The 26,490-nt window shown below is 39.8% G+C and overlaps 1 protein-coding gene and 1 non-coding gene across 4 annotated transcripts in view; one reads left to right on the top strand and one right to left on the bottom strand.

Moving 5' to 3' along the window:
• The window catches only part of MME (membrane metalloendopeptidase), a 117,643-nt gene that overhangs the window by 32,566 nt on the left and 58,587 nt on the right, over window positions 1-26,490 (top strand). For all 3 annotated transcript variants that reach the window (XM_055569277.1, XM_055569278.1, XM_055569275.1), the window contains exons 4-8: window positions 7,586-7,747; window positions 8,925-9,005; window positions 9,092-9,187; window positions 9,306-9,424; window positions 14,644-14,709. In XM_055569277.1, coding sequence (XP_055425252.1) covers window positions 7,586-7,747; window positions 8,925-9,005; window positions 9,092-9,187; window positions 9,306-9,424; window positions 14,644-14,709 — 524 coding nt within the window. The remainder of the gene's footprint in view (window positions 1-7,585; window positions 7,748-8,924; window positions 9,006-9,091; window positions 9,188-9,305; window positions 9,425-14,643; window positions 14,710-26,490) is intronic.
• LOC129645209 (U6 spliceosomal RNA) lies at window positions 18,958-19,064 on the bottom strand. The gene has a single exon (XR_008711287.1). It is a non-coding gene; the product is annotated as a U6 spliceosomal RNA (small nuclear RNA).

Genomic DNA, 26,490 nt, shown 5'->3' with positions numbered 1-26,490 from the left:
GATGTCTGACTCTAGGTGAGTGATCATACCATCATGATTATCTGGGTCATGAAGATCTTTTTTGTATAGTTCTATGTATTCTTGCCATCTCTTCTTAATATCTTCTGCTTCTTTTAAGTCCATACCATTTCTGTCCTTTATTGTGCCCATCTTTGCATGAAATGTTCCCTTAGTATCTCTAATTTTCTTGAAGAGATCTCTAGTCTTTCCCATTCTATTATTTTACTCTATTTCTTTGCACTGATCCTTGAGGAAGGCTTTCTTATCTCTCCTTGCTATTCTTTGGAACTCTGCATTCAGTTGGGTATATTGTTCCTTTTCTCCTTTGCCTTTAGCTTCTCTTCTTTTCACAGCTCTTTGTAAGGCCTCCTCAGACCACCATTTTGCCTTTTGCATTTCTTTTTCTCGGGGATGGTTTGGTCACTGCCTCCTGTACAATGTCACGAACCTCCATCCATAGTTCATCAGGCACTCTATCAGATCTAATCCTTTGAATCTATTTCTCACTTCCACTGTATAATCAATAAGGGATTTGATTTAGGTCATACCTGAATGTTTTAGTGGTTTTCCCTACTTTCTTCAGTTTAAGTCTGAACCCTATTCATAATTCCTGTTAATTCATTTGCACGGGAATGTATCAGTGATCTACTAAGTAAGGATCAACATTAAAGAAAATTAAACTTAAAACAAAGTGCCACAACACAAAGCTTCTTGCTATCCAGTGGCAATCATTTATTTCAGATTACATTAGGCTCCTGAGAGTCTTCCTAGGAGCACTTGAGACATGCAGAAGTCTCTTTAAAATACACATACAGATTCATACACACAGGACCAGAAAACTGGCCTCTATGGAATGTACATGTATAAACTTAGAAATCTTTCTTTTGATAGTGCCCCAAATTCCATTTTCACTCAGCAAACCATTGATGTTATTTGAAAGCGTGGCATATAGATAAAAAAGGGGGATCCTAAGACATTGGAAGCTATTGGCATTCAAAGGCAGATCATGGATTGCCCCTTCTTCAGGTAGACCAGTAGCTGGTTTCCAGTGAAGCTAGAATTCCACCATGCCTAATCATGTCTGATAACTAGTGGAGTGGTTGTGTCTTGGGTCTGTTTGCTGAGAGGGTCAGGGTCCTCCCGAGATAGATAGAACTCATCTCAGAGGAATAAAAGTCAAGCTCAACAGAAATGTCTGTTGAAGAAAACCTTTCCCATCAGAGAAGTGATTCTGTATGCAGTCCAGTTTTTGCTGTTTTGGCCCTCCTCCCAAACCAGGCCCACTGGTCCTTGTCGTTCTTGGTAGAGGAAGGCATGGAGATAAAATCAAGAGAGCTCCTCACCTGGAGGGGTCATGAGCCCTCTTGGGACTCCCCTAAGACAGTGACTGATGAAAGAGAGCATGTTCCCTGCACCAGAGGTTGTGGATGGGATCCAGGAAAGGAGGCTGTGGAGACAAAGCCAGTATAGTGGAGGGCTAAGGAGAATGGGCTTGTACAGAAGACACTTGTGTGGTTCCCTGCCATACTGTGCCAGGGACTCGGAAAGGATCAATGCACTTAGAAATATGGGTGGTCATGACACGAGCCCATTCACACTTACAGCCTGGAAAGGCGAGAAGGAATAGGCCTGATCCATCCAAGTATGCCTGGAGTAGGAAAGAGCAACCCACTCCAGTATTCTTCCCTTGAAAGTTTCATTGATTGCAGAGCCTGACAGGCTAGAGTCCATGGGTCAGTCAGGTCGCAAAAAGTTGGACACAACTGAGCACACACACACACACACACATCTAAGCATAGTACTGTTTTTACTTGCTGATACTGAGTTCTCTTGTTTTCATTTTCCATGTTTCTCTATTGTCTAATCTGATAGTTCTTCCCTTGGATGGGCATTAGAATCACTCAGGAAGCATTAAAAGATGCTGGAACCACCTCAAAGGTTTTGATTGATCAGGGATCTATCCTTGATCCTTGGCATCTTTATGTTTAAAAGGCTTCTAAGGTGATTCACATGGTTAACCAGAGTTGAAAGCTGTTGCTTTTAAATATATCATGGAAAATCTTCACTCTCCATCATCCATCCTGCTCTATCTAGAGGAGGGTTAGGCAAGACCCCTGCTACGTGTCCACCTCAAGAAGAGCTCTCCTGGGTGTGCCTCTGTCTGCTTGTTACCCTGTGAAGAATTCATCTGTTTCTTTTCCTGTCCTTCTTCCTGGACCCTACAGACTCCAAATTCTGATGCCTTTTCCTTCCTTGGACTCTGCACTAGTTTCTGGTGGTGAGCTCAACACTGAGGGGAGGAGAGGAAGTGAAGAAAAGGGCAGGGCAAGGGGAGAATAAAGGGTAATTGGGAAGAAGTGAAGGAGGACAGAGTGATGGAGCACACTCATTGCTTCTCACACACTCTGGCTATGGCCAGAGTGTGGAGGGAGGAGTGTGAGCGGGGAGCCACACACACCCAAGTGGAAGTTCTGGGTCTCCATTACTTACTAGCTTCTGGATCTTGGGGAAGCTACTTTTTTGGCTTGTTTTCTTTTTGGCTGCCCTGGATCTTCCTTGTGGTACACAGGCTTTCTCTAGTTGTGGATCACAGGTTCTACAGTGTGTGGGCTTCAGTAGTTGCGGTATCTTGAGTGAAGGCTTAGTTGCTTTGCATCATGTGGGATCTTACTTCCCTGACCAGAGATCAAACCTGTGTCCCCTGCATTGGAAGGCAAATTCTTAACCACTGGACTACCAGGGAAGTCCAGGAACTACTTAGTCTTTTACAGCTAAAAAGTGGGGAAGCTCAGGGATTCAAAACAAGCCTGACTGATTTAAGAACTCTAAACATTTTCTCAGCTTATGTAGCATCTTCTAATCCATACCCATACAATAGGCCCTGGTAATGAATACGGCAATTAATAATGTCCCAGATGGTAGTTGAGCTTGTTTTTAAATTCCTATGGTCAAATACGCTGGGCAAATGTTACAAAAAGATTAGTTGGAGAAAAAAACGGTGTGCCATTTATTATCAGCCTAGAACATTCAGAATTGTCATTCATGAGAAATAAGCTCATTATTAATAAAAGATTACTTTTCTTGTCTTTGTGTGACTATTTTCTTAAATTAAAAATAAACTCTTTTCTTATTGTAAAAGCAAAGCATGTTCATCTAATACAAATTGGAAAATAGAGATAAGCAAATAACACAAAATTAAACACACTCATAATCCCTCTACCCATATACAATTGCTGTAAAGACCTTTTAGACTTTCTGTTTTTATGCAGATTTTAAAAAAATCATAATATACACTTTCTTTCACCTTTATAAACATCTGATCAACAGCATTTTGTGTCAATACACTGGTATTTACTACATCATTTTTGTGTCTGCTTATGAAGGTAAAATAATTTTGTTTGTTTTTAAACCACATTTGTTTACTCAGAAGTCAGAAACTCACAGATTCGGAAACATCTGAAGAGCCCCAGGTGTGGCTTTGTGGAGAGGTTGAGTAATTCAAAACAAAGCGCAAAATATAAAAACAATTACAGTCAGTTTGACAGCGGTGTGTCTGTTTCCTATGGCCCTCCTACCCCTAAGTCTACCGCTGACTTCAAAGGAAAGCCAGCACAGAGGAGGTCCAGAGGATAAGGTGCAAAACGAGAATCAAAACCCACGATAAGAGATTAAAGGAAGGTTGATCAAAGCCCCAGCATGAAAGTGCTAGCCCATGACTTGCCTTGGCCCATGGCCCCAAAATATTCATCAGAACAGAACTTTCTTTGATGTGATTGGAAGCTCCTGTGCTCCGATGAGCTCTCTGGTCAAAGGGAAACTTTAAAAGTGGCACAGAAGGGGTTGGCAGAGGTTCTCTCTCTCTCTTTCTCTCTCTCTCTCTCTCTCGTCTGCACATACCTCACAAATTGCTTGAATGCTGCTTCTTTGGTTTGTTGTCCAGTTGTAAGTAGTTTTACTGTGTATCAAGTGAGGAATTCAACCTAAGATGGGAAGGATCGTCTTTTTCGTGGTGGGAGGTAAGGCTGTGTGAACGTGGCGTGTATTTGCACTCATGAATGTGGGACTTCAGCCACTGCTCCTCCTTTTCACTCAAGATGGGTCAGTATGTGTTCGATGCCCTCCTAACTAGGAGTCTATGGCTCTTTGTGGTGTTAGGATAGAAGCCATCTATTTCCTCTGAGAATAGAAGAAAGTAGAAGTGCTTTCAAAATGGTGGTTGCCTTTACAACATTCAGCTTACACTTTTTAGAGTCTGTTAAAAGACAAGAGTTGTATAAAATTGCTAAAAAATGTGTGCTGAGAATGTCTTTAGCTAGTAGTCCTTTCAGGTTGCAGTTTTCTGGCTTTTCACTTTACATAATAATCTTCTATTATTTAAGGTCTTTATTTGTATTTCCCCTGTCATCATATCTTCATTTCCTTAAAACTTGAAGAGATTTTCATTTTCTTTCTACGTTTTTAGGATCTATTTCTTAATCTTTACCTGAGGTTTCAAGTTAGAGTTTTTACTGACAAGTCTTGATCAAGCACAATCTTAGGCTCTGAGAGAAAACTGGAAATTGTATCTCTACCTTTGTGGGAACCACAGTCCAGGTGAAGAGGCAATGGGTTTTCCAACAGAAAAATGAATGTCAGCCAGTATGGGCTTTGTAGGGACAGTCCTTCATGAAGAAAAAGGATTTGAACTGGGCCTTGAACAAGCCTGAAATTTCTGAATGTGAGAAAATAAAAAAGGATATTTTGACAAGGGTTGAGGCAACATAGTCAAAGTTACAGAAATGGAGAACTGTAAGATGTTCCATAGCATAAAATGAATACATTCATTTAATTGGGGCAGATGGCTCATGTAAGAAAGTGATGAGAGAAGCTTCACTAGGTATGTTAAGGTTAGAATATACTATGAATCTGGATTTTATTATGAATGCGAGAGGATTGAATACTTTGGAGTGGAATATTGAATACTTTGGAGTGGAAAATGGCATACAGAAATGCTAGGATGGTGTAAATACAATTGACACACAGGATGGATGGCATGGGGAGAGGCCTGGGGCCATACTTTGGTGAAAGGGCATGAATAGAGCCTTAGAGACAAGGCCCAATAAAGAATGGAAACAGTGGGAACTGAAAGTATGGGATTGACCCTGGAGGCTGTGAAATGAGAACTGGTCTGACCTGCAGGAACTAGGGAAGGAGATGTGTAGGAGGAACAAGCAAAGGGACTCATTGATGATTCAGTAATGTCATCATACAAACAACGCATTTTACTGAACATTCCAGGTGACAGGAATACAAAGAGGTTGAGTTCATCAACAGAATGGTTAGGAAGACTCAGCAGGTGTTTATATGAGAAATTCAAAATAGCCTAATCTAGAGCATTTAAGACTGAGTGAGACAGTGACCTCCCAGGAGTTCAGAGAAAGACATTTTCCCTATGGTTTGGAAGAGATGGGACAGAAGCTGAACCTTAAATAGTGGGTAGAATTTGGAAAGAATGGGAGAAGTTAAAAGGGTCAAGTTTCTACTCAGCCATAAAAAGGAACAAAATTATGCCATTTGCAGAGACATGGGTAGACCTTGAGCATGTCATACAGTGGGAAGTAAGTCAGAAGGAGGAAAAAAAAATCGTATATTAACACATGTATGTGGAATCTAGGAAAAATGGTACAGATGAACCTATTTGCAAAGCAGAAATAAAGACGCAAACATATGGATACCAAAGTGAGGAAAGAGAAGGTGGGATGAACTGGGAGACTGGGATTGACATATATATGCTACTATGTATAAAATAACTAACAGGAACCTACTGTATGGCACAGGGAACTCCACTCGTTGCTCTGTGGAAAGAGGGAATATATATTTATGTAAAGCTGATTCACTTTGCTATACAGGAGAAACTAACACAACATTACAAAGGAACTGTACTCCAATAAAACTGTTTTTTAAAAAAGGGTGGAGTGAGGAGCAGAGAAACAAAGATGCAGGGTAGAGAAGCACAGGAGTGTTTGTGGTCCTTGCGGCAAAACCCACCTGGCCAAAGTACAGTGTTTTTGTGAAAACGTAGGGAGGAAAAAAGAGAGAAGATAGAGACTTTATATTAGCCAAGTTAAAGAGTCGTAATTTAACCTGGGCAGTGTCAAGCCACTGACATTTTTGAGCAAGGGAGTAGCTAGAGCAAAAGGGTCTTTGGGGAAGTTTAACCTGTGAAAGATACACAACATATGTATACAAGTACAGAGATAATACTATGAATAGCAAGAGGAGTAGTTGGATGACGTCTAGTCAAAAGGGAGGAAGATGTAAACTAGGTTGACATTGATTATCTAGAGTATAGATTGAAAGAGGCAGAAGAGTTACTGATAGCCCAAGGGAGAGCATGAAATACAGAATTCTACTCAAGATTTCAAACCTGGGAGGCTGTGATAACAATTGTACCACATGCCAAAGTACAAACATCCAGAGAGGACTGGTTTGAAGGTGACCCACAGAGTTTAGTCTTAAAGAGATGGAGACTGAGATGACAGTCAGGCAAACATGTCCAAAAGTGGTCAGAAGCTGGGGCTTGAGGCTCAGCTGGAAGACAGATTTACCATTCCAAGCTGGAAAAATCCACACAGCTCAGCAGTTCTTTAAAAGTGTTTAATTAATTTATTCAGAAGGCAAAGTATTTTCAAAAGCTCACTTGAGAACTTATACTCTCTTGATGCAGATGAATTCTCAATTGCTCTTTTGTTTTCCTTGCAAAACAGTTCAACTTGTATGAGAAAGAATGTGGGGTGGGCAATGGTAGGGTTTTCTCACTGTTCCAGGTGTAGAAATTGTGAGCACAGGAGCCCTGTACATAATATAGTATTTTTCTCTTCATAGATCTTCTCTTTATACATCTTTCTATTAATTGAGACACCTAGTACAGTCAGTGTTTTGCACATTGTAAATACTCAACATTAGTTGATTTGTTTTTTCATCATAATTCTCAAAGATAAAATCATGGATGAAAGAAAAACTAACAAGCTTACAGCTAATTTTATAATGACAGACTCTACATAAACAAATGCAAATTGGATATCTGGTATGAATTGCAGAAATATTGTAAGCAGAGTCCAAGAAGTATTAACTGTAGCTTCAGATCTTTACTGAAACAATAAAATCCATTAACAATCCCGCATAACTTAGAGCCTCCTAGATGTTCAAAGGTCACAGCACCTTGAAGAACAAAGTCAACAGCCAAAGTTATCAGAGTGCAGAGTGACTCCAGGCCCTGGACAGCTAAGGCAGGCCTGCATTTTCTCTTTCATCTGAGGTAGAAACTAGCGAGACACTTGGTTATTTAAAGAAAGAGATAAGATGCAGGACAGGAGGACCCAGACCTCTCAAGAATAAAACCAACCAACTACAGTAAAGGAAGAAGAAGTATACACACGTAATATTCATCATTCAACCTAAGTCCACAGTTTCACAAGTAAAAAGAAGAGCATCAGTCCAGTTGACTTGATCATAAAGAAGTAATGTGTCTCTTTTTTTTTCCCCTTCCAAACTACTTATGAAACAAACCCTTCACTTTATCTCATCCTTCTTTCTGGTCTTTCAGCCGCTCGACTGATCCAGAACATGGATGCCACTGTTGAGCCTTGTGCAGACTTTTTCAAATATGCTTGCGGAGGCTGGTTGAAACGTAACGTCATTCCGGAGACCAGCTCTCGTTACAGTAACTTTGACATTTTAAGAGATGAATTAGAAGTCGTTTTGAAAGGTTAGTGAAGTTTAAGTCTATATATCAAAGATTTCTGTCTTAATATATCCATTTTAAGGCCTTCCCAGGTGGCTCAGTGGTAGAGAATCTGCCTACCAGTGCAGGAGATGTGGGTTCAGTCCCCCGGGTCAGGAAGATACCCTGAAGAAGGAAATGGCAATCTGCTCCATTATTCTTGCCTGGGAAATCCCATGGACAGCAGAGCCTGGTGGGCCATAGTCTATGGGGTCACAAAAGGGTCAGGCACAACTTAGCAACTAAATAACCTCCATTTTCAAGATTTTACTTGGAAATGGAAAAGCCATTACAGGGAGTGTCACACAAAATTAAAAGTTGATAATCCCTCCAAGTTTTGTGGACCATTGCTGAGTCACTCTAAGGATGGAAGACACTAAAATGAATATGTTGACATCTCAGCATTCCTGCTTTCATTTGTATATAACATGATAAATGCTCTATTATCCATGAAGGTGGTATCTATGCATTTTACAGGAGAAATTAAATGATTGCCACTAAACAGGACATTCATGTTTACCCTGGCCCTGTGTTGAAGTTGCTGTAAGATATTACCAAGATTTGCCTTCCCAGACTAGGTATATCTGTTCTAATCCAGATATAATCAAGACACTCTGCCCGGGAAACTGAGAAAGTTGTGTCTAGTCCTTTGTTATCCTACATTCTGTGTTCTTGTTTAGAATACTTTGTAAAAATCAAAACTTTTTTTTTTTTTTTACTATTTTTTAATATCCAAGCAAGTAGAACATTTCATTTGGAGCATGAACAGTATGATCACACAAAAATAATTACCCTCCAACCATCACGAAGACTATCATATTAAATTCCAAATTCCAAAACAAATTTGTTTTCTTTTTAATCTCAATATCAGAAAAAGTAACTTCTGTATGGCAGAGCAGTACATATCACTGTTCACCAGAAACTAATAATCTAGTCAAAAAGACTTTCATCTAAGTTGGCTAATGAAAGTAACTCCTCCTTCTACACTAGGAATAATGATCTGATAAGGAGTTTGGTTTTTCTCATAGGGTTTTGGAATGGGAGAGGTATGAACACATACAAGTTTTGTTTTTTTTTTTTAAACCAAACTTGCATTGAAAATGTTATTTAGAGCTGCAAATGAACAATTATACTGATGCCTTTTACCAACACTCCATTTCAGATGTCCTTCAGGAACCCAAAACTGAAGATATAATAGCAGTGCAGAAAGCAAAAATGTTATATAGATCTTGTATAAATGAAAGTAAGTGCTCTTTATTTTATTTTACTAGGAGTATGCCAAAATATGTATACACTTCATAATATGTTTATATTCATTATTTTTAAAAGCTGCTATTGAGAGCAGAGGCGGGAAACCTCTACTTAGACTGTTGCCAGATATATATGATTGGCCAGTGGCGCTAGAAAACTGGGAGCAAAAATATGGTAAGACAGTCTTCCCTTTAAAAAAATTATTTCTGTATAAAATCTGTTATTATTATACTATAGTATCATATTAATGCATTAAGCATCTAATGATATATTTCACCTTTCATTTCTTTAGGTTCTTCTTGGACAGCTGAGAAATCTATTGCACAACTGAATTCTAAATATGGAAAAAAAGTCATTATTAATTTCTTTGTTGGCACTGATGATAAAAACTCTACGAATCATATAATTCATGTAAGTTTGTATGGCCAACAGTCAGAGTTATCTTTAATGTGATAAAACATTCACATGCATTGTTGTTATTGATATTTAGAAAAAATAAGGCTTATTCTTATTTGACTTGTAGGAACAAAATGGTAATAAATTCAAGGACAGATACCTGGATTTCCAATTTTGAAACTGTTTTCTTGATGCTGTGTTTTAGACATTCAACTCTCCTTTCTGCTATCTTTGTTTAGATAAGATATGAAAGACTTTAGGTCTCTCCTATTTAGAAAAGGGGCTTCACTGGTGGCTCAGTGGTAAAGAACCCACCCGCCAATACAGGAGACTTGAGTTTGATCCCTGGGGCAGGAAGATCCCCTGGAGGAGGGCATGGCAGCCCACTCCAGTATTCTTGACTTGGGGAATCCCAGGGGCAGAGGAGCCTGGTGGGCTACAGTCCACGGAGTCACAAAGAGTTAGACACAACTTAGTGACTAAACAATAACAATTTAGAAAAAGCACTTGATTTCTCTATACGTTCATAAAAGGAGCATGGTCTAGTTTATATAAGTAATATGGGTTGGAAATCAGAAATTCCTAATTGACTCCAAAAAGATCATAAAAATGGGATACTACTACTACTACTACTACTACTACTACTAAGTCACTTCAGTCGTGTCCGACTCTGTGGGACCCCATGGACTGCAGCCTACCAGGCTTCTCTGTCATGGGATTCTCCAGGCAAGAACACTGGAGTGGGTTGCCATTTCCTTCTCCAATGCATGAAAGTGGAAAGTGAAAGTGAAGTCGCTCAGTCGTGTCCGACTCTTAGCAACCCATGGACTGCAGCCTATCAGGCTCCTCCATCCATGGGATTTTCCGGGCAACAGTAGTGGAGTGGGGTGCCATTGCCTTCTCCCAAAAATGGGATATTGAACATAATTTTGATGCTTGCTACATCTGTACTTTTTTTTTTCCCAGTTAAAGTAAGCAAAATGTCATTCTTCTTAAAGGGCTTGATAGAAGCAAGGTCCAATGCTGTAAAGAGCAATATTGCATAGGAACCTGGAATGTCAGGTCCATGAATCAAGGCAAATTGGAAGTGGTCAAACAAGAGATGGCAAGAGTGAATGTTGACATTCTAGGAATCATCGAACTGAAATGGACTGGAATGGATGAATTTAACTCAGATGACCATTATATCTACTACTGCGGGCAGGAATCCCTCAGAAGAAATGGAGTGGCCATCATGGTCAACAAAAGAGTCCGAAATGCAGTACTTGGATGCAATCTCATTCAATCTCTGTTCGTTGCCAAGGCAAACCATTCAATATCACAGTAATCCAAGTCTATGCCCCAACCAGTAACACTGAAGAAGCTGAAGTTGAACAGTTCTATGAAGACCTACAAGACCTTTTAGAACTAACACCCAAAAAAGATGTCCTTTTCATTATAGGGGACTGGAATGCAAAAGTAGGAAGTCAAGAAACACCTGGAGTAACAGGCAAATTTGGCCTTGGAATACGGAATGAAGCAGGGCAAAGACTGATAGAGTTTTGCCAAGAGAATGCACTGGTCATAACAAACACCCTCTTCCAACAACACAAGAGAAGACTCTACACATGGACATCACCAGATGGTCAACACCGAAATCAGATTGATTATATTCTTTGCAGCCAAAGATGGAGAAGCTCTATACAGTCAGCAAAAACAAGACCAGGAGCTGACTGTGGCTCAGACCATGAACTCCTTATTGTCAAATTCAGACTGAAATTGAAGAAAATAGGGAAAACCACTAGACCATTCAGGTATGACCTAAATCAAATCCCTTATGATTATACAGTGGAAGTGAGTAATAGATTTAAGGGCCTAGATCTGATAGATAGAGTGCCTGATGAACTATGGAATGAGGTTCATGACATTGTACAGAAGACAGGGATCAAGACCATTCCCATGGAAAAGAAATGCAAAAAAGCAAAATGGCTGTCTGGGGAGGCCTTACAAATAGCTATGAAAAGAAGAGAAGCGAAAAGCAAAGGAGAAAAAGAAAGATATAAACATCTGAATGCAAAGTTCCAAAGAATAGCAAGAGAGATAAGAAAGCCTTCTTCAACTATCAATGCAAAGAAATAGAGGAAAACAACAGAATGGGAAAGACTAGAGATCTCTTCAAGAAAATCAGAGATACCAAACGAACATTTCATGCAAAGATGAGCTCGATAAAGGACAGAAATGGTATGGACCTAACAGAAGCAGAAGATATTAAGAAGAGATGGCAAGAATACACAGAAGAACTGTACAAAAAAGATCTTCACAACCCAGATAATCACGATGGTGTGATCACTGACCTAGAGCCAGACATCCTGGAATGTGAAGTCAAGTGGGCCTTAGAAAGCATCACTACGAACAAAGCTAGTGGAGGTGATGGAATTCCAGTTGAGCTATTTCAAATCCAGATAGATGATGCTGTGAAAGTGCTGCACTGAATATGCCAGCAAATTTGGAAAACTCAGCAGTGACCACAGGACTGGAAAAGGTCAGTTTTCATTCCAATCCCAAAGAAAGGCAATGCCAAAGAATGCTCAAACTACCACACAATTGCACTCATCTCACATGCTAGTAAAGTAGTGCTCAAAATTCTCCAAGCCAGGCTTCAGCAATATGTCAACCGTGAACTTCCTGATGTTCAAGCTGGTTTTAGAAAAGGCAGAGGAACCAGAGATCAAATTGCCAACATTCGCTGGATCATAGAAAAAGCAAGAGAGTTCCAGAAAAAATATCTATTTCTGCTTTATTGACTATGCCAAAGCCTTTGACTGTGTGGATCACAATAAACTGTGGGAAATTCTGAAAGTGATGGGAATACCAGACCACCTGATCTGCCTTTTGAGAAATTTGTATGCAGGTCAGGAAGCAACAGTTAGAACTGGACATGGAACAACAGACTGGTTCCAAATAGGAAAAGGAGTACGTCAAGGCTGTATATTGTCACCCTGCTTATTTAACTTATATGCAGAGTACATCATGAGAAACGCTGGACTGGAAGAAACACAAACTGGAATCAAGATTGCTGGGAGAAATATCAATAACCTCAGATATGCAGATGACACCACCCTTATGGCAGAAAGTAAAGAGGAACTCAAAAGCCTCTTGATGAAAGTGAAAGTGGAGAGTGAAAAAGTTGGCTTAAAGCTCAACATTCAGAAAACGAAGATCATGGCATCCGGTCCCACCACTTCATGGGAAATAGATGGGGAAACAGTGAAAATTGTGTCAGACTTGATTTTTCTGGGCTCCAAAATCACTGCAGATGGTGACTGCAGCCATGAAATTAAAAGACGCTTACTCCTTGGAAGGAAAGTTATGACCAACCTAGATAGCATATTAAAAAGCAGAGACATTACTTTGCCAACAAAGGTCTGTCTAGTCAAGGCTATGGTTTTTCCAGTGGTCATGTATGGATGTGAGAGTTGGACTGTGAAGAAGGCTGAGCGCCAAAGAATTGATGCTTTTGAACTGTGGTGTTGGAGAAGACTCTTGAGAGTCCCTTGGACTGCAAGGAGATCCAGTCCATTCTGAAGGAGATCAGCCCTGGGATTTCTTTGGAAGGAATGATGCTAAAGCTGAAACTCCAGTACTTTGGCCACCTCATGCGAAGAGTTGACTCACTGGAAAGACTCTGATGCTGGGAGGGATTGGGGGCAGGAGGAGAAGGGGATGACAGAGGATGAGATGGCTGGATGGCATCACTGACTTGATGGATGTGAGTCTCAGTGAACTCCGGGAGTTGGTGATGGACAGGGAGGCCTGGCGTGCTGCGATTCATGGGGTCGCAAAGAGTCGGACATGACTGAGCGACTGATCTGATCTGATCTGATCTGAAGAATCACCTAAGATGAGATTAGTACTTAATAAGTATGTTTGGAATGGAGTAAAACATTTACAGAGCTTTTCCTTAGTCTCCTGTAAAAGAAACTACCAAAAGTTACAGATCATAGAAGCTTATGTATGTCACAGTTATATAAATCCTTATGGTCATTTTTATTAAAACCATGAAAACAATTGAACCTGACTCTTGTCTGCAGTGGACCCTTTCTGTCTTCCTAGAGTCTCTTCTTTGGCTGTGGAATGTCAGCATCCTGCTTGATCACCATATGAGGGTTGCTAAGGAGGCTCAGAAGGTTAGAGAAGGAACAGGGCCCCTCCTGTGGGGATGTCTTCTGGCTCTTTCCCTGCCAGTCTTCTGGGTTCTGTTTCTTTTATATTGCCCTGTTTCTTTACACTGCTAGGATTCTCACTTCCACCCATAAATGCTCTAGTTTACTTTACTCACTTACCGTGCAGCATGTAGGAGGGAATCTCACAAAGCTGAGAGGATGTCTAGGAGCTTTCATGAGGTATCCAGGGTGGAGTGGACGTGCTGGAGCAGAGATAGGTTACCTCTTGCATAATGCTCAGCTGGCAGCTGGGTCTGCTGACCTCCTGAGCAGGGCAGCTCTGAAGAGGAGTCTCCTCTGTCCTCTTAGGGTGTTGTGTGTGTATGTTACTTGCTCAGTCATGTCCGACTCTTTGTCACGTCATGGATTATAGCCCACCAGGCTCCTCTTCCGTACGGATTCTCCAGGCAAGAATACTAACACATTCCCTTCTCCATGGAATCTTCCCGACCCAGGGATTGAACCCCGATCTCCTGCATTGCAGGCAGATTCTTTACCAACTGAGCTACCAAGGAAGCCCCCTCTTAGGGTAGAGAGTCTCAAAAAAATCTCTGGCAAGATTTCTACTAGCTTAGAATTTCTTGAGTCACCATAGAGGTTTTCCACCTTTTGTTTGTTTGTTTTCCATTACAATTAAGGGTAGGGGCAGAAGAAAACATCCAGCAAGGGAGTATATTAGAAACTCAGGGACCTGAAATGTCCTATAAAAGTATAAAACTCCCCAGCCCTAGATTCTAATATATATTTGTTTATATCTCCCATTGTTATACATTAAACTCCTTCCCCATATGGTTTTTGTGGGTTTAAGATTTCATTGGTTTCTCTCAAGTATCTGTAATATGATCTTCCAGATTGTCTCACCTACCCATCAGTTTAACACTGAGAAGTATTATGGAAACCATTTCTTAATTGTATATTCATTCAGTGTTAGCTTGTTATATAGAGCAAGAACACTAAGATCTTGCTTACACATAGGTAGGCATGCTTATAATTTGTCAACTGAATATTTTCTTCTTTGTACATTTTTTATAGATTGACCAACCTCAACTTGGCCTGCCTTCCAGAGACTACTATGAATGCACTGCAGCATATAAAGAGGTAAAAACAAAAAACCAATAAAACTAAACTACAGAATTTAAACTTAACCCTCTATCTTCTTCACTCAGGCAGATACTGAAAATCATACATAATAGCGAGCTTCCTTTGACTGACTGAGTATTCTCAACAGAACAAATGAAGATCTTTTAAGAAACAAAGAAACTTGAAATTCCTTGTTTGTGTCTTGATTCTTAGTATTTAAGTCGTGTGGCCCATTTTTAAAAGCCAATTTTATTTACTTCTTTATTTTTAACTTTTAATTTTATATTGGGGTATAGCCCATTAACAATGTTGTGATAGTTTCAGATGAACAATGAAGGGGCTCAGCATACGTATGTTGTTGTTCAGTCACTAAGCTCTGTCTTTCCCTTTGTGACCCCATGAACTGCAACACACCAGGCTTCCCTGTCCCTCACTATCTCCCACAATTTGCCTTAACTCATGTCCATTGAGTCGATGATGCCTTCCAACTATCTCATCCTCTGTCGCACTCTTCTCCTGTCCTCAATCTTTTCCAGCATCAGGGTCTTTTCTAATGAGTCAGCTCTTCACATCAGGTAGCCAGAATATTGGAGCTTCAGCTTCAGCATCAGTCCTTCCAAGGAATATTCAGGGTTGATTTCCCTTAGGATCGACGGATTTGATCTTGCTGTCCAAGGGACTCCTAGGAGTCTTCTCTAGTACCACAGTTCAAAAACATCAATTCTTTGGTGCTTAGCTTTCATTATGGTCCAACTCTCACATCCATACATGACTACTAGAAAAACCACAACTTTGACTATACGAACCTTTGTTGGCAAAATAATGTCTCTGCTTTTTAATACTCTGTCTAGGTTTCTCGTAGCTTTTCTTCCAAGGAACAAGCGTCTTTTAATTTCATGGCTGCAGTCACAGTGATTTTGGAGCCCAAGAAAATAAAATCTGTTGTGTTTCCACTTTTTTCCCATCTATTTGCCATGAAGTGATGGGACCAGATGCTATGATCTTCGGTTTTTGAATGTTAAGTTTTAAGCCAGTTTTTTTACGCTCCTCTTTCACCATCATTAAGAGGCTCTTTAGTTCTTCACTTTCTGCCATTAAAGTGGTGTCATCTGCATATCTGAGGTTGTTATCAACAACCATATCATGGTATATCCATTTTCCCTGAAAAGCCAATTTTAAATGTCTTTTTTTCTTTATAAATTCAAATGATTTAAAAATGAACAGATGAATCATGGTCTAGGTCAGTGCCAGTGAAGACCGGGGAATGGTCCAGTAAGCACATACATTGTGCTCAGCACCATTCTTCTAGAGCCTTCCTATTTGACTTTCAGAGGGCTACCCACATAGGGGCATTGGGTTAGACAAACCTTTGTGGCCACCTTCTGACTCTGTTCATCACACTCCACAACACTGCTTCTTATTGTCTCACAGCCTTGCCTTGCTCAAGCTGGTGTTGGTGTGTACTTGCTTGTTGATATAAGGGAACCACAGAAGATGAACTTAGCAGAGTAATGTATTAAGTATTTGGGGAAGGTTTTGGTTCCATAAATGTTTTCTTTCCTAATTTGAGGCTCAGAAGTAAGTTTAGTTACCTTTTATTCTAATGGGTCAGAGGTGTTGTGGCTGAAATTACTTTTTAATTAAAATGATTAACTCTATATGTTCATACTGAGTGTGCATTTTGCCTCATTATTAAGTTCAAAAGCCATGGAATAAATTCAGTATAAAGTATCTTTATGAGTGGCTACACAGCATTGAAATGAAGAAAAAGATAAATATAAAAGTCCACAATTAATGTCATAGACAATCAAATGGGTGTGGGATATTTGAGTTCTTGACAATGCAAGTGTCATGTGGGTTGCAGTTGTTGTCTTTACAAGCTATCTAGCTGCTTCCTATTGCAGAGTTGAGGGTGATTGAAGAATTTTGGCTCATTACACTACCTTTTCATTGTTATTAACTGGAATGTTTTTCAAATTTAGGATTTTGTCCTAAAAACATACTATATTTATCCAACCTTATAAAGATGTGTGAGGACTTTCCTGGTGACTCAGTGGCAAAAAATTTGCCTGCCAATCCAGGAGATGTTGGTTCAGTCCCTGGTCCAGGATGATCCCCTGGAGAAGGAAATGGCTGCCCACTCCAGTATTCTTGCCTGGGAAATCCTGTGGACAGAGGAGCCTGGACGGCTCCAGTCCATGGGGACTCAAAAGAGTCAGACATGACTTAGCAACTAAACAGCAACAAAAAGGATACATATTTTTTGTATTTTAACATTCCTGATATCAAGGTATACCTGGCAGTCAGTGTATACACCTAATGTGATAAAGTTTCCTTTTTGCATTTTTTTTCTTTTGGAAAGGATCCTGTTGTTAAGAGGATGGTGTATTTGTGCATTTTGTATTCAATATTGTCTCATAATTAATAGAATGTCATAATCTAGGTCATAGGTTTGAGTCATAGAGAGACATTTTGTTTAACCTGTGGCTAATTTTTTAAAAATTTTATATTAGTTGCCAAGATTTTATAAAAATTGAAGATTTTACTTGAGAATCCAGATCTCCTGATAAATTAGCAGAATTGGAAACCCTAGACCTACATCCGCATGTGGTTGTGGGACAGAGTTTTTTTATGGTTGTTGCTTCAGGTAGGGCCTTTGTTCTCCAGACTTGGGCAGTCCTCATCAAGATAATTCATTGATTTTTTTTGACTTTGTGATTCCTCTAGACATTTGAGTTTGTAAATTAGTTGGGATCTTACTAAATTGTGGTAAAAAAGAGACTGAAAAAGCAAGAGAGAAGTTCATTTCTGTCTCTGGAGAGGTAGGAAGCTCTCTTCATGGGAATGGCCAGGAGCACTGTTTTCTTTGACCTATTGCTCTAATATCGACCTCCTCAAGTGTTTTATTTGTAGTCTGTTTGGTCAAAGTTGGTTCACCAGTGCCCTGTTCACATTTCAGTTCATAGGAAAAAGAAAAGAGGTAGTGATAGACAAGCAATTTCTTGTTATGTACGTGATGCAGAAGTTGTATACATTTCATTGCTTAGAATATTGTCATGTGAACACAGCTAAGTATCAGTGAGGCTGAGAAATGTAGTGTTAAACAAGTGGCCATGTGTATGCCTTATTAAAATTTGGTTAATGGGAACAAGGTTCTATTACTGAAAAGAAGAGGAGCTCAGACCAAAGATATTTACATTTGGCAGTCTCTACTACCCATTGCATCCACTGGTCGGGAAAATACTTATAGTCAAAATATTTGTAGTCAAACAATGGAGTGGAGATTAAATCTGGAATTAGTAATGTGATTAGAGTTTATAAGTGAGAAATCCAAGGCCTAAAGGTTGTCAGTCTTTGTCAGAACGCTCAAACAATAGTAGAACCAGAGATAGAACTTTAGTCCCTATCTTCTGTTCCTTCCATTACATCATTCCAACTTCCTAAGAGTAGTATTTCATAGTAGTAGAGTTCTTTAAGGGAACAAATGATCTAGAAAACTCAGTAGCATTAGCACTTTCAGCTAGGAAGTTATTATTAGCTCAAATCAGGTGCCCTCCCGTGATCTGGATAAGAGAAGCAAACACACAGCATGCTGGGTGCCTTACCCCGCTTCCATAACTATGGCTATATAGTCACTGCACTCTTTCCCCCTAACCTCCGACCTCAGAATATGCCTCAGCTTAGTGCTCCAAGCTCCAAGCAATGTGCTTCCAGTTGCAAGGAGTCTGCATATAATATAGAATTCTTTTTTTTTTTTTTAATGAGATGAAATTCTGTCATCCTGAAAATGGGTAATTGCTAGAACATTTCTGTACTCTTCCCATCTTAAAATCCATTCTTTTGGAGTGTTAGGGGGAGGGGGAAGAGTATATAACTATGGAGAAAATTCCAATTTTCTACCTATTTCCCTCATGATAATTGCTACTCTTTCCCAGTCATTACTACCTGTAATCCCTCACTTAGTTTCTTTTTTTTTTATTATTCTTTTTTTTTAATTTTATTTTATTTTTAAACTTTACATAATTGTATTAGTTTTGCCAAATATCAAAATGAATCTGCCACAGGTATACATGTGTTCCCCATCCTGAACCCTCCTCCCTCCTCCCTCCCCATTCCATCCCTCTGGGTCGTCCCAGTGCACCAGCCCCAAGCATCCAGTATCGTGCATCAAACCTGGACTGGCAACTCGTTTCATACATGATATTTTACAAGTTTCAATGCCATTCTCCCAAATCTTCCCAGCCTCTCCCTCTCTCACAGAGTCCAAAAAATATGGAATGCTTCACGAATTTGTGTGTCATCCTTGCGCAGGGGCCATGCTAATCTTCTCTGTATCATTCCAATTTTAATATATGTGCTGCCGAAGCGAGCACCCTCACTTAGTTTCATCCGCATCCCCAGCCAGATATCAAATTAAAGTTCATTCTAGTTTTTCCACTACTCTGCAGTCTCTGAAAGAATTCAGTCCCTTCAAGTACTTTTTTTTTTTAGGATTTTATCATTCATGGTTTGGAGAAGGCAATGGCAACCCACTCCAGTACTCTTGCCTGGCAAATCCCATGGATGGAGGAGACTGGTAGGCTGCAGTCCATGGGGTCGCTAGGAGTCGGACACAACTGAAGCGACTTAGCAGCAGCATCATTCATGGAGAAAAAATGGTGAAAAGGATAGGATAACAAAATAACACTAGTGGAGAATTTATAAAGCTAGACTAAATCTCAATATCATTGTATCAGTATAACAATGGTTTTCATTGATTTTCTCACTTATATTCTTTTTTAATTCTTTCTAAAATTTATTTATTTTTAATTGGTGGATAATTGCTTTACAGTACTGTGTTGGCTTCTGACATATATAACATGAAACAGCCATAGGTATACTTATATCCCCTTCCTCTTGAACCTCCCTCTCACCCCCAACCCCATACCACCTCTCGAGGTTGTTCACTTATATACTTTCATGTATGTTGTTTCCTTTGCCAGGAACACTACATACACACACACACACACACACATACATGCGTGCTCCTCTTTTTCTCCTAATCCCTTTAGTCTAAGTTTGAATTTTATTTACTCATGAAGCCCTTTCCTGAAGCTTTTGTGTAGATGAAGAACATATATGTTCTCATAGCATGCAGATTTCTATATACTCTTTTTATTTAATGTCTATTGTGGAAACTATGGAGAAGGCAATGGCACCCCACTCCAGTACTCTTGCCTGGAAAATCCCATGGATGGAGGAGCCTGGTAGGCTGCAGTCCATGGGGTCGCTAAGAGTCAGACATGACTGAGCGACTTCCCTTTCACTTTTCACTTTCATGCATTGGAGAAGGAAATGGCAACCCACTTCAGTGTTCTTGCCTGAAGAATCCCAGGGATGGTGGAGCCTGGTGGGCTGCCGTCTATGGGGTCGCACAGAATCAGACACGACTGAAGCGACTTAGCAGCAGCAGTGGAATCTATGGATGAATGGTTGAGAGGGAAGATGTCAGGGAAGACAGGAAAGGTGCTTTATCTTTGACTAGAGAAGACTGGCTTCTTTGTCTGTCATTGTAGCCAGTGATTTTCACACTATGATATGGCATCTGGTTTGCAGATCTGTCTCAGGGGCTGGGGAAGAGGAAGCATCCCTTTCTGATCAAAGGGACCCTAATTATAGATTTCCTTGATCAAATCATTACCTAAGGCCATTTTCCCCAGGTCTTTTTTGATCCCTGTTTCTAGGGAATCATCTTATAATTCTACAACCAGACTTCTTATGAGCAATGAAAACAGCCCCTGTAATTACAAGGAAGTCCATTCCACCACACTGAGGTATTTGGGGGCTTCTGATATCCTAGGAATGGAATTTTTGTGTTCTAATATTTGTTTGGCATTCAAAATAATAAAATGTGTCATTATACCACTAAGTGATGAAAATAGGTAATGCATTTTTTTAAAAGAACTATATCTAACCTCCTTCCTTAAAACAAAACCTATTTTTCTCTTGTTAAAAAAAACACGCTGCTTTTCAAACTTGTGTGCTTTTATTCAGCAGTTTTGAATGTTATATTTTGAGAAATGCATATTGTATTCCTCTCGTTATTGTTCTGAACTTTAATACCTCAGTTCCTTTTTGTTTTCTGTGCTTTCCCTCCTAAAGAGGGAATAGGCCTTAAAGGCAGTAGCAACTCAAAGAAATGTATTCTTGTATTTTTTACATGATAGTATCATATATTTTCATATTATATTTACTTATGCAGAGACTTTAAGAGCTAAATGATGACCCTTGGCAGCTTTGCAATCTAGAGAAAAGAAATCCCATCTCTGCTATTGTCTATCGATTTCTGAGGAAAGGGCTCTGATCCTGACTGAGCCACCTGCCCTTCTTTTGACCAAGCACTATGTCCAGGGAACCAGGCTCTCTGAATAGCTAGTTGGTACCATCAACCCATCTCAGTGGCTCAGGAAAGTAGACCCCTTGATTGACTGTCAACCCATCTCAATGGCTCAGGAAACTAGACCCCTTGTCCACCAAGAAGAAAGAGAACAGAGGGTTCTGTTGTGAACAGTTGTCGAGAAATAGCTACTGGGTAGCTCCCCTCGTCATGATCCTGTCTTCCGATTCCCAACTAGTTTTACTTCTAGATGGTGCAGTTTCTAAAAAAAAAAAAAAAAAAAAAAACCTGGAGAGCAGCTCTCATTGAAAATAGTGAACTAAGCTGGCTCATGTGGATGATGACACAAGGTGCCCAACTAGACAAACACTGTCTTTTTCCAGGAGTTTATAGTGTAAAACTGATAACACAGTGTCCCTCCGGCCAAGTATTAGGCGAAAGGCCACATAGACATCTGTGTAGACACCAAACAAATATATACATTTATTTAAAAAATTGGGATTTAATTGTGCTCTCAAAATGGGTTCATTAAGGAGCCACTCATGCTGGAAGTCTCTTGCTGGAGAGATAGAACTTTATTTTGGAGGTATTCTGATTATCTGAAGAGATCGCTTAATGACACATTGCTACCTCAGAGGACAGAAGTAATGAGATTTGAGACAACTCTATCCTGTACAAGAGCACACATTTTTCTGTGCTAGGAAAACAATGTGAGAGATACCCATTGCCCATAAAAAATAATCATCCCATTCACAGAATTTTCAAATGGAACCAACCAACTACTTAGTGTGAGAAAGTGCTTGCATACTGATTCACTGAAAGGAATAGCAACCTTAATTTTCTTGAACAATCACACCTTCAGAAGAGTTTTTAAACTCTATTCGGGAGAATGGAATTGGTTTCAAATCTTCTCTTTCTCTACCTCCTTAGTGTTTCAAGGCTAATTGTTATCTTGTCCTCCTTCATAAGGAAATCTACAGGTTAGGTAACCAACATATTGGAGCATAATTGGATTGTAGCTATGTTTATGTTCTGTTTGTCTGAGAAGGTAGAATAAGCCACAGGAGTGGCTTCTTGGGTGTGCCAATGACAGTGCTCTGTGTCGCCACACCTTCAAGTATACGCTCTTAAAGATTCATTTCACTTGTTTATACATTAACAAAACATTCATCTGAATAGAGCATTTCAGGGCTAAAATAAAAGTGAGAAAATCTCTCATCTAGTTAATGAAAGCCTGCTGCTATGTCACTTCAGTCGTGTCTGACTCTGTGCGACCCCATAGATGGCAGCCCACTAGGCTCCCCCGTCCCTGGGATTCTCCAGGCAAGAACACTGGAGTGGGTTGCCATTGCCTTCTCCAGTGCATGAAAGTGAAAAGTGAAAGTGAAGCCGCTCAGTCGTGTCCGACCCTCAGCGACCCCATGGACTGCAGCCTACCAGGCTCCTCCATCCATGGGATTTTCCAGGCAAAAGAGTACTGGAGTGGGCTGCCATTGCCTTCGCCGATGAAAGCCTGAGGAGGTAGCAAAGGGGTTCGAGATTAGAAGCTATATAGTATATTGCTATGAGGCATGGCAGGGTAGGAAGAGGAGATGAGAGTTATGAAGAAATTTAGAGCAGTTAGAAAAAATGATGTTCATTTAAAAAAAAAAAAAGGTAAAAAGAAAACACTTTAGGGATGAAGACAGAGGACTTAGAATATGGCTGAGATGGTTAGAAGCCAAAAAGAGATGATCCAAGGCTTGTGTACTGAATAAGAGAAATCAATCACAATCCAGGGAAATTCTCTAAGCTGTACCTACTCTGGAAATAACACAAACTGAGATTTTCAGTCCTTTAGATGAACAGGTTTTAGAACTTAGGGTAAACCAAGAGAGGATTTTGTTTGCCTGCTTACCCAAAATGCAAGCTCAAAGAAACTGCTCTGGATTTGGATTACGATTAGAAGGCTGATGACACAGTAAGTGAGGGAAATTTACTCAGTATACTTACAATTAACTATTTTTATTGAGCTTCTACTATGTGACAGATACTCCTCTGGACAGGAAAGATATCAAAGAAACAAGGCAGAAATGGTCTTTAATTCACATAGAATTCTCATGTTCTAATCAGAGGAGATAGACAATAAAAAATAATTTAAGGAAATAGGTGAATGGAGGCAGTGTTATAAAAGGTGAATGACTGGCGCTCCAGGTCAGTGGATAATTTAGATGTGATTTGATTTGGTTTTTACAAGGATTGCTATGACTGCTGCTTGGTTGACTTGATAAAACAGATCCTGCAAGGGAAACTGCTGACCTCGTTTTGTTCTTTCTGGGCATCAGGTGACTAATAGTCAGGAGGTTTCACCCAAGTATCTGTATTTAACAAAACATAAAGGAGCTTTTGAACTTGGGACTTAGTGAGTATGTCAAGGGAAATTTTTTTAGATCATCTGAACTCAGTTTGTAAAAAGAAGTACATGCACCTTCCCAAACATAAGCAACAAACCTTAGAAGTTACACAATAATTTCTCATGTGAATCTGCAGGTGCTCTCATTAGTAACCTGACAAAAGCCTCTGACCATCCCCATGTTCGTCCACAGTGGATTCTCTTGTGTCTATGTTTCTCCTGTTTCTGAGCCCTGCTAGCTTCTGGGGACTTTCTCACTTCCTGTCTCCAGGATCTGCTGTGTGATTCTGTATGTTTGTATCCATCGTTGGGGAGCAAGTCTCTGTTTTCTGGCAGCTGCATGATCCCTGACATGCTTCGTCAAGTGGAAAAAAATTCATAGTCTTCTGAGAGGAAACATATCTCTCCTGGTGGGGGCCCTGTGTGTTTCCTCACGAAACATCCTGTGTAACACTATTAAATAACACCCCTGGCATCAGCAGCTAGGAATAAGACAGTTCTGTGACTTTTCAGTTGTTTAATGCTCCACATAATATCTGGGAAAGGGAAGGGCAGAAAATTGCTAAGACTGAGGTGTCCGAGAAATGAAACTTCTGGTCCATGGTTGTTGGCATACCAAGGTGCACAAATATCAGGCAGTATTTCCAGAGTGCTCTCTGTTCCTCCCTGGGACTGGCTGTTACTTATTAACAAAGATATTAAGTGTAAAGGACAATAGTTGAATGGCATTGCTCTCTTGCTTTTTGGCAACTCCAACAAATAGCAGCTTTTTTTCTAAGCAGAAGGAATCTAATTTCTGAACAGAGCCAACAAAAAAATATCATTGCCTGGTCCTGCAGATTAAAGAATTAGAGTAACAGTTCCTGGTGTTAGGTATTGGTATATATCTCACCAATAGTGTATAACTTAAAAGCTCACAAAACTGCGATTGTGGATTTTACCCAACCATTTAAAACCAATTATCATCTTCGAACCTGCTATTACAAGCATTAGGATTTATAATGTTTTATTTTTAAAGGAAAGACTACATAGATATTTAGGTTTTTTGTTTTCTGTGGGTTTTTTTTTTTTTTGTCATGTAAAGGATTCACTGTATCAAAGCTTTAACTAGGCTACCTTACAACTGTCAAAGAAGATAGCTGCCTCTCACCCTTGTCCTAATATCTAGTTGCTCTATTAGTGACAGAAAATAAAAATTAAATTTTTGATTTAAAAATATTCTGGCTAATATACTGTTTAAGGTTAAAATATGTGTTGATTACTTTCTCCCCAAATTATAATTGCTATTATTTGGCATTTTACATATCTAGAAGTATCTCAAGGAAGAAAATTAATATGTTAAGGTAGAATCATATCTTGTAGAAAAGACTTCAAAGATTTATTTATTTTTTCTTTTTTGACTGTGGTGAGTCTTTGCTGCTGTATGAGACTTTCTCCAGCTGTGGCGAGCGGGGGCTACTCTTTGTTGCTGCATGGTTTTCCCAGTGAGGTGGCTTCTCTTGTTGTGGAGCGCGGGCTCTACGTGCTGCAGGCTTTGGTAGCTGCAGTGCAGGGGCTCAGTAGTTGTGGTTTGAGGGCCCTAGGGCACAGGCTCAGTAGTTGTGGCACACAGGCTTAGCTATTCTGTGGCATATGGGATCTTCCTGACCCAAGGATCAAACCTGTGTCCCTTGCATTGCAGGGTGGATTTTTAACTACTGGGCTACCAGGAAACCTCTCTTGTAAAAAGGATTTAACAGCAGCAGTAAGCCTGGGTTTTGACAGCTACTGGATAAATTTGGAATCCAAAGAAGATAAAATCAAGATACTAAGACATACTTCATTCTGTATAACAAGCTCTAGGTTCATCTATCTTAGTTCAACTGACTCAAATTTGTTCCTTTTTACAGCTGAGGAACATTCCATTGTGGGCTTCCCAGGTGACTCAGTAGTAAAGAATCTGCCTGCCACTGCAGGAGACACAGGAGTTGTAGTTTCAATCCCTGGGTCAGCAAGATCCCCTGGAGGGGGAAATGGCAACCCACTCCAGTGTTCTTACCTGGAAAATCCCATGGACAGAGAAGCCTGGCAGGCTACAGTCCAAGGGGTCACAAAGAGTCAGACACAGCTGAGTGACCGAGTGTGTAATATTCCATTGTACATATGTGCCACAACTTCTGTATCCAACTATCTATCAATAGATATCTAGGTTGCTTCTATGTCCTGGCTATTGTAGGTAGTGTTGTGACTAACACTTTGGGATACATGTGTCTTTTTGAATTATGGTTTCTCAGAATCCTTGCCCAGTAGTGGTATTACTGGGTCATATGGCAGTTTTATTCCTAGTTTTTGAAGGAAATCTCCAAAGAGAAAAACAAATACCATATTAACACATATATATGGAATCTAGAAAAAATGGTACTGATGAACTTATTTGCAGGGCAGGAATAGAGATGCAGATGTTAAGAACGGACTTGTGGACACAGTGGAAGAAGGAGAGAGTGGGATAAATTGAGAGTAGCATCGAAATACATACATTACCATGTATCAAACAGTTAGCGAGTGGGAAGTTGCTGTATAACACAGGGAGCTTAGCCTGGTGCTCTGTGATGACCTAGAGGGGTGGGATGGGGGTGGTGGTGGGTGGAAGGCTCAAGAGGGAATATATATAGATATATATATATATACACTTACGGCTGATTCATGTTGTATGGCAAAAACTAATACAACATTGTAAAGCAATTATCCTCCAATTAAAAAAAAAAACAGATACTGAAACATGTTTTAATCAGTCACACTGTAAAATTTTGCCAGGTAATGGAGCTCGTTAAAGGAAAGAGTGTATTTTGTGTTAACTGTATTTAATATTCAAGCATCCCAGAAGTCCATGATATCATATACTTCTAGCTTTCTGGGAGGCTTTACCAGTTCATTAGGTTGGAAGTATTGTACAAAGTTATTGTGCTTACCAAGTTCTGTAGCCTTTAAATACATCTTTAGGGATAAAGACACAGGAGTAACACTATTGCAGAGTCAATGAAATGGAGGAGAG

This window comes from Bubalus kerabau, chromosome 2 (genome assembly GCF_029407905.1).
Source record: "Bubalus kerabau isolate K-KA32 ecotype Philippines breed swamp buffalo chromosome 2, PCC_UOA_SB_1v2, whole genome shotgun sequence".
Taxonomy (NCBI): Eukaryota; Metazoa; Chordata; class Mammalia; order Artiodactyla; family Bovidae; genus Bubalus; species Bubalus kerabau.
The sequence above is the reverse complement of the archived record's forward strand: the minus strand, read 5'-3'. Positions and strand labels throughout refer to the sequence as shown.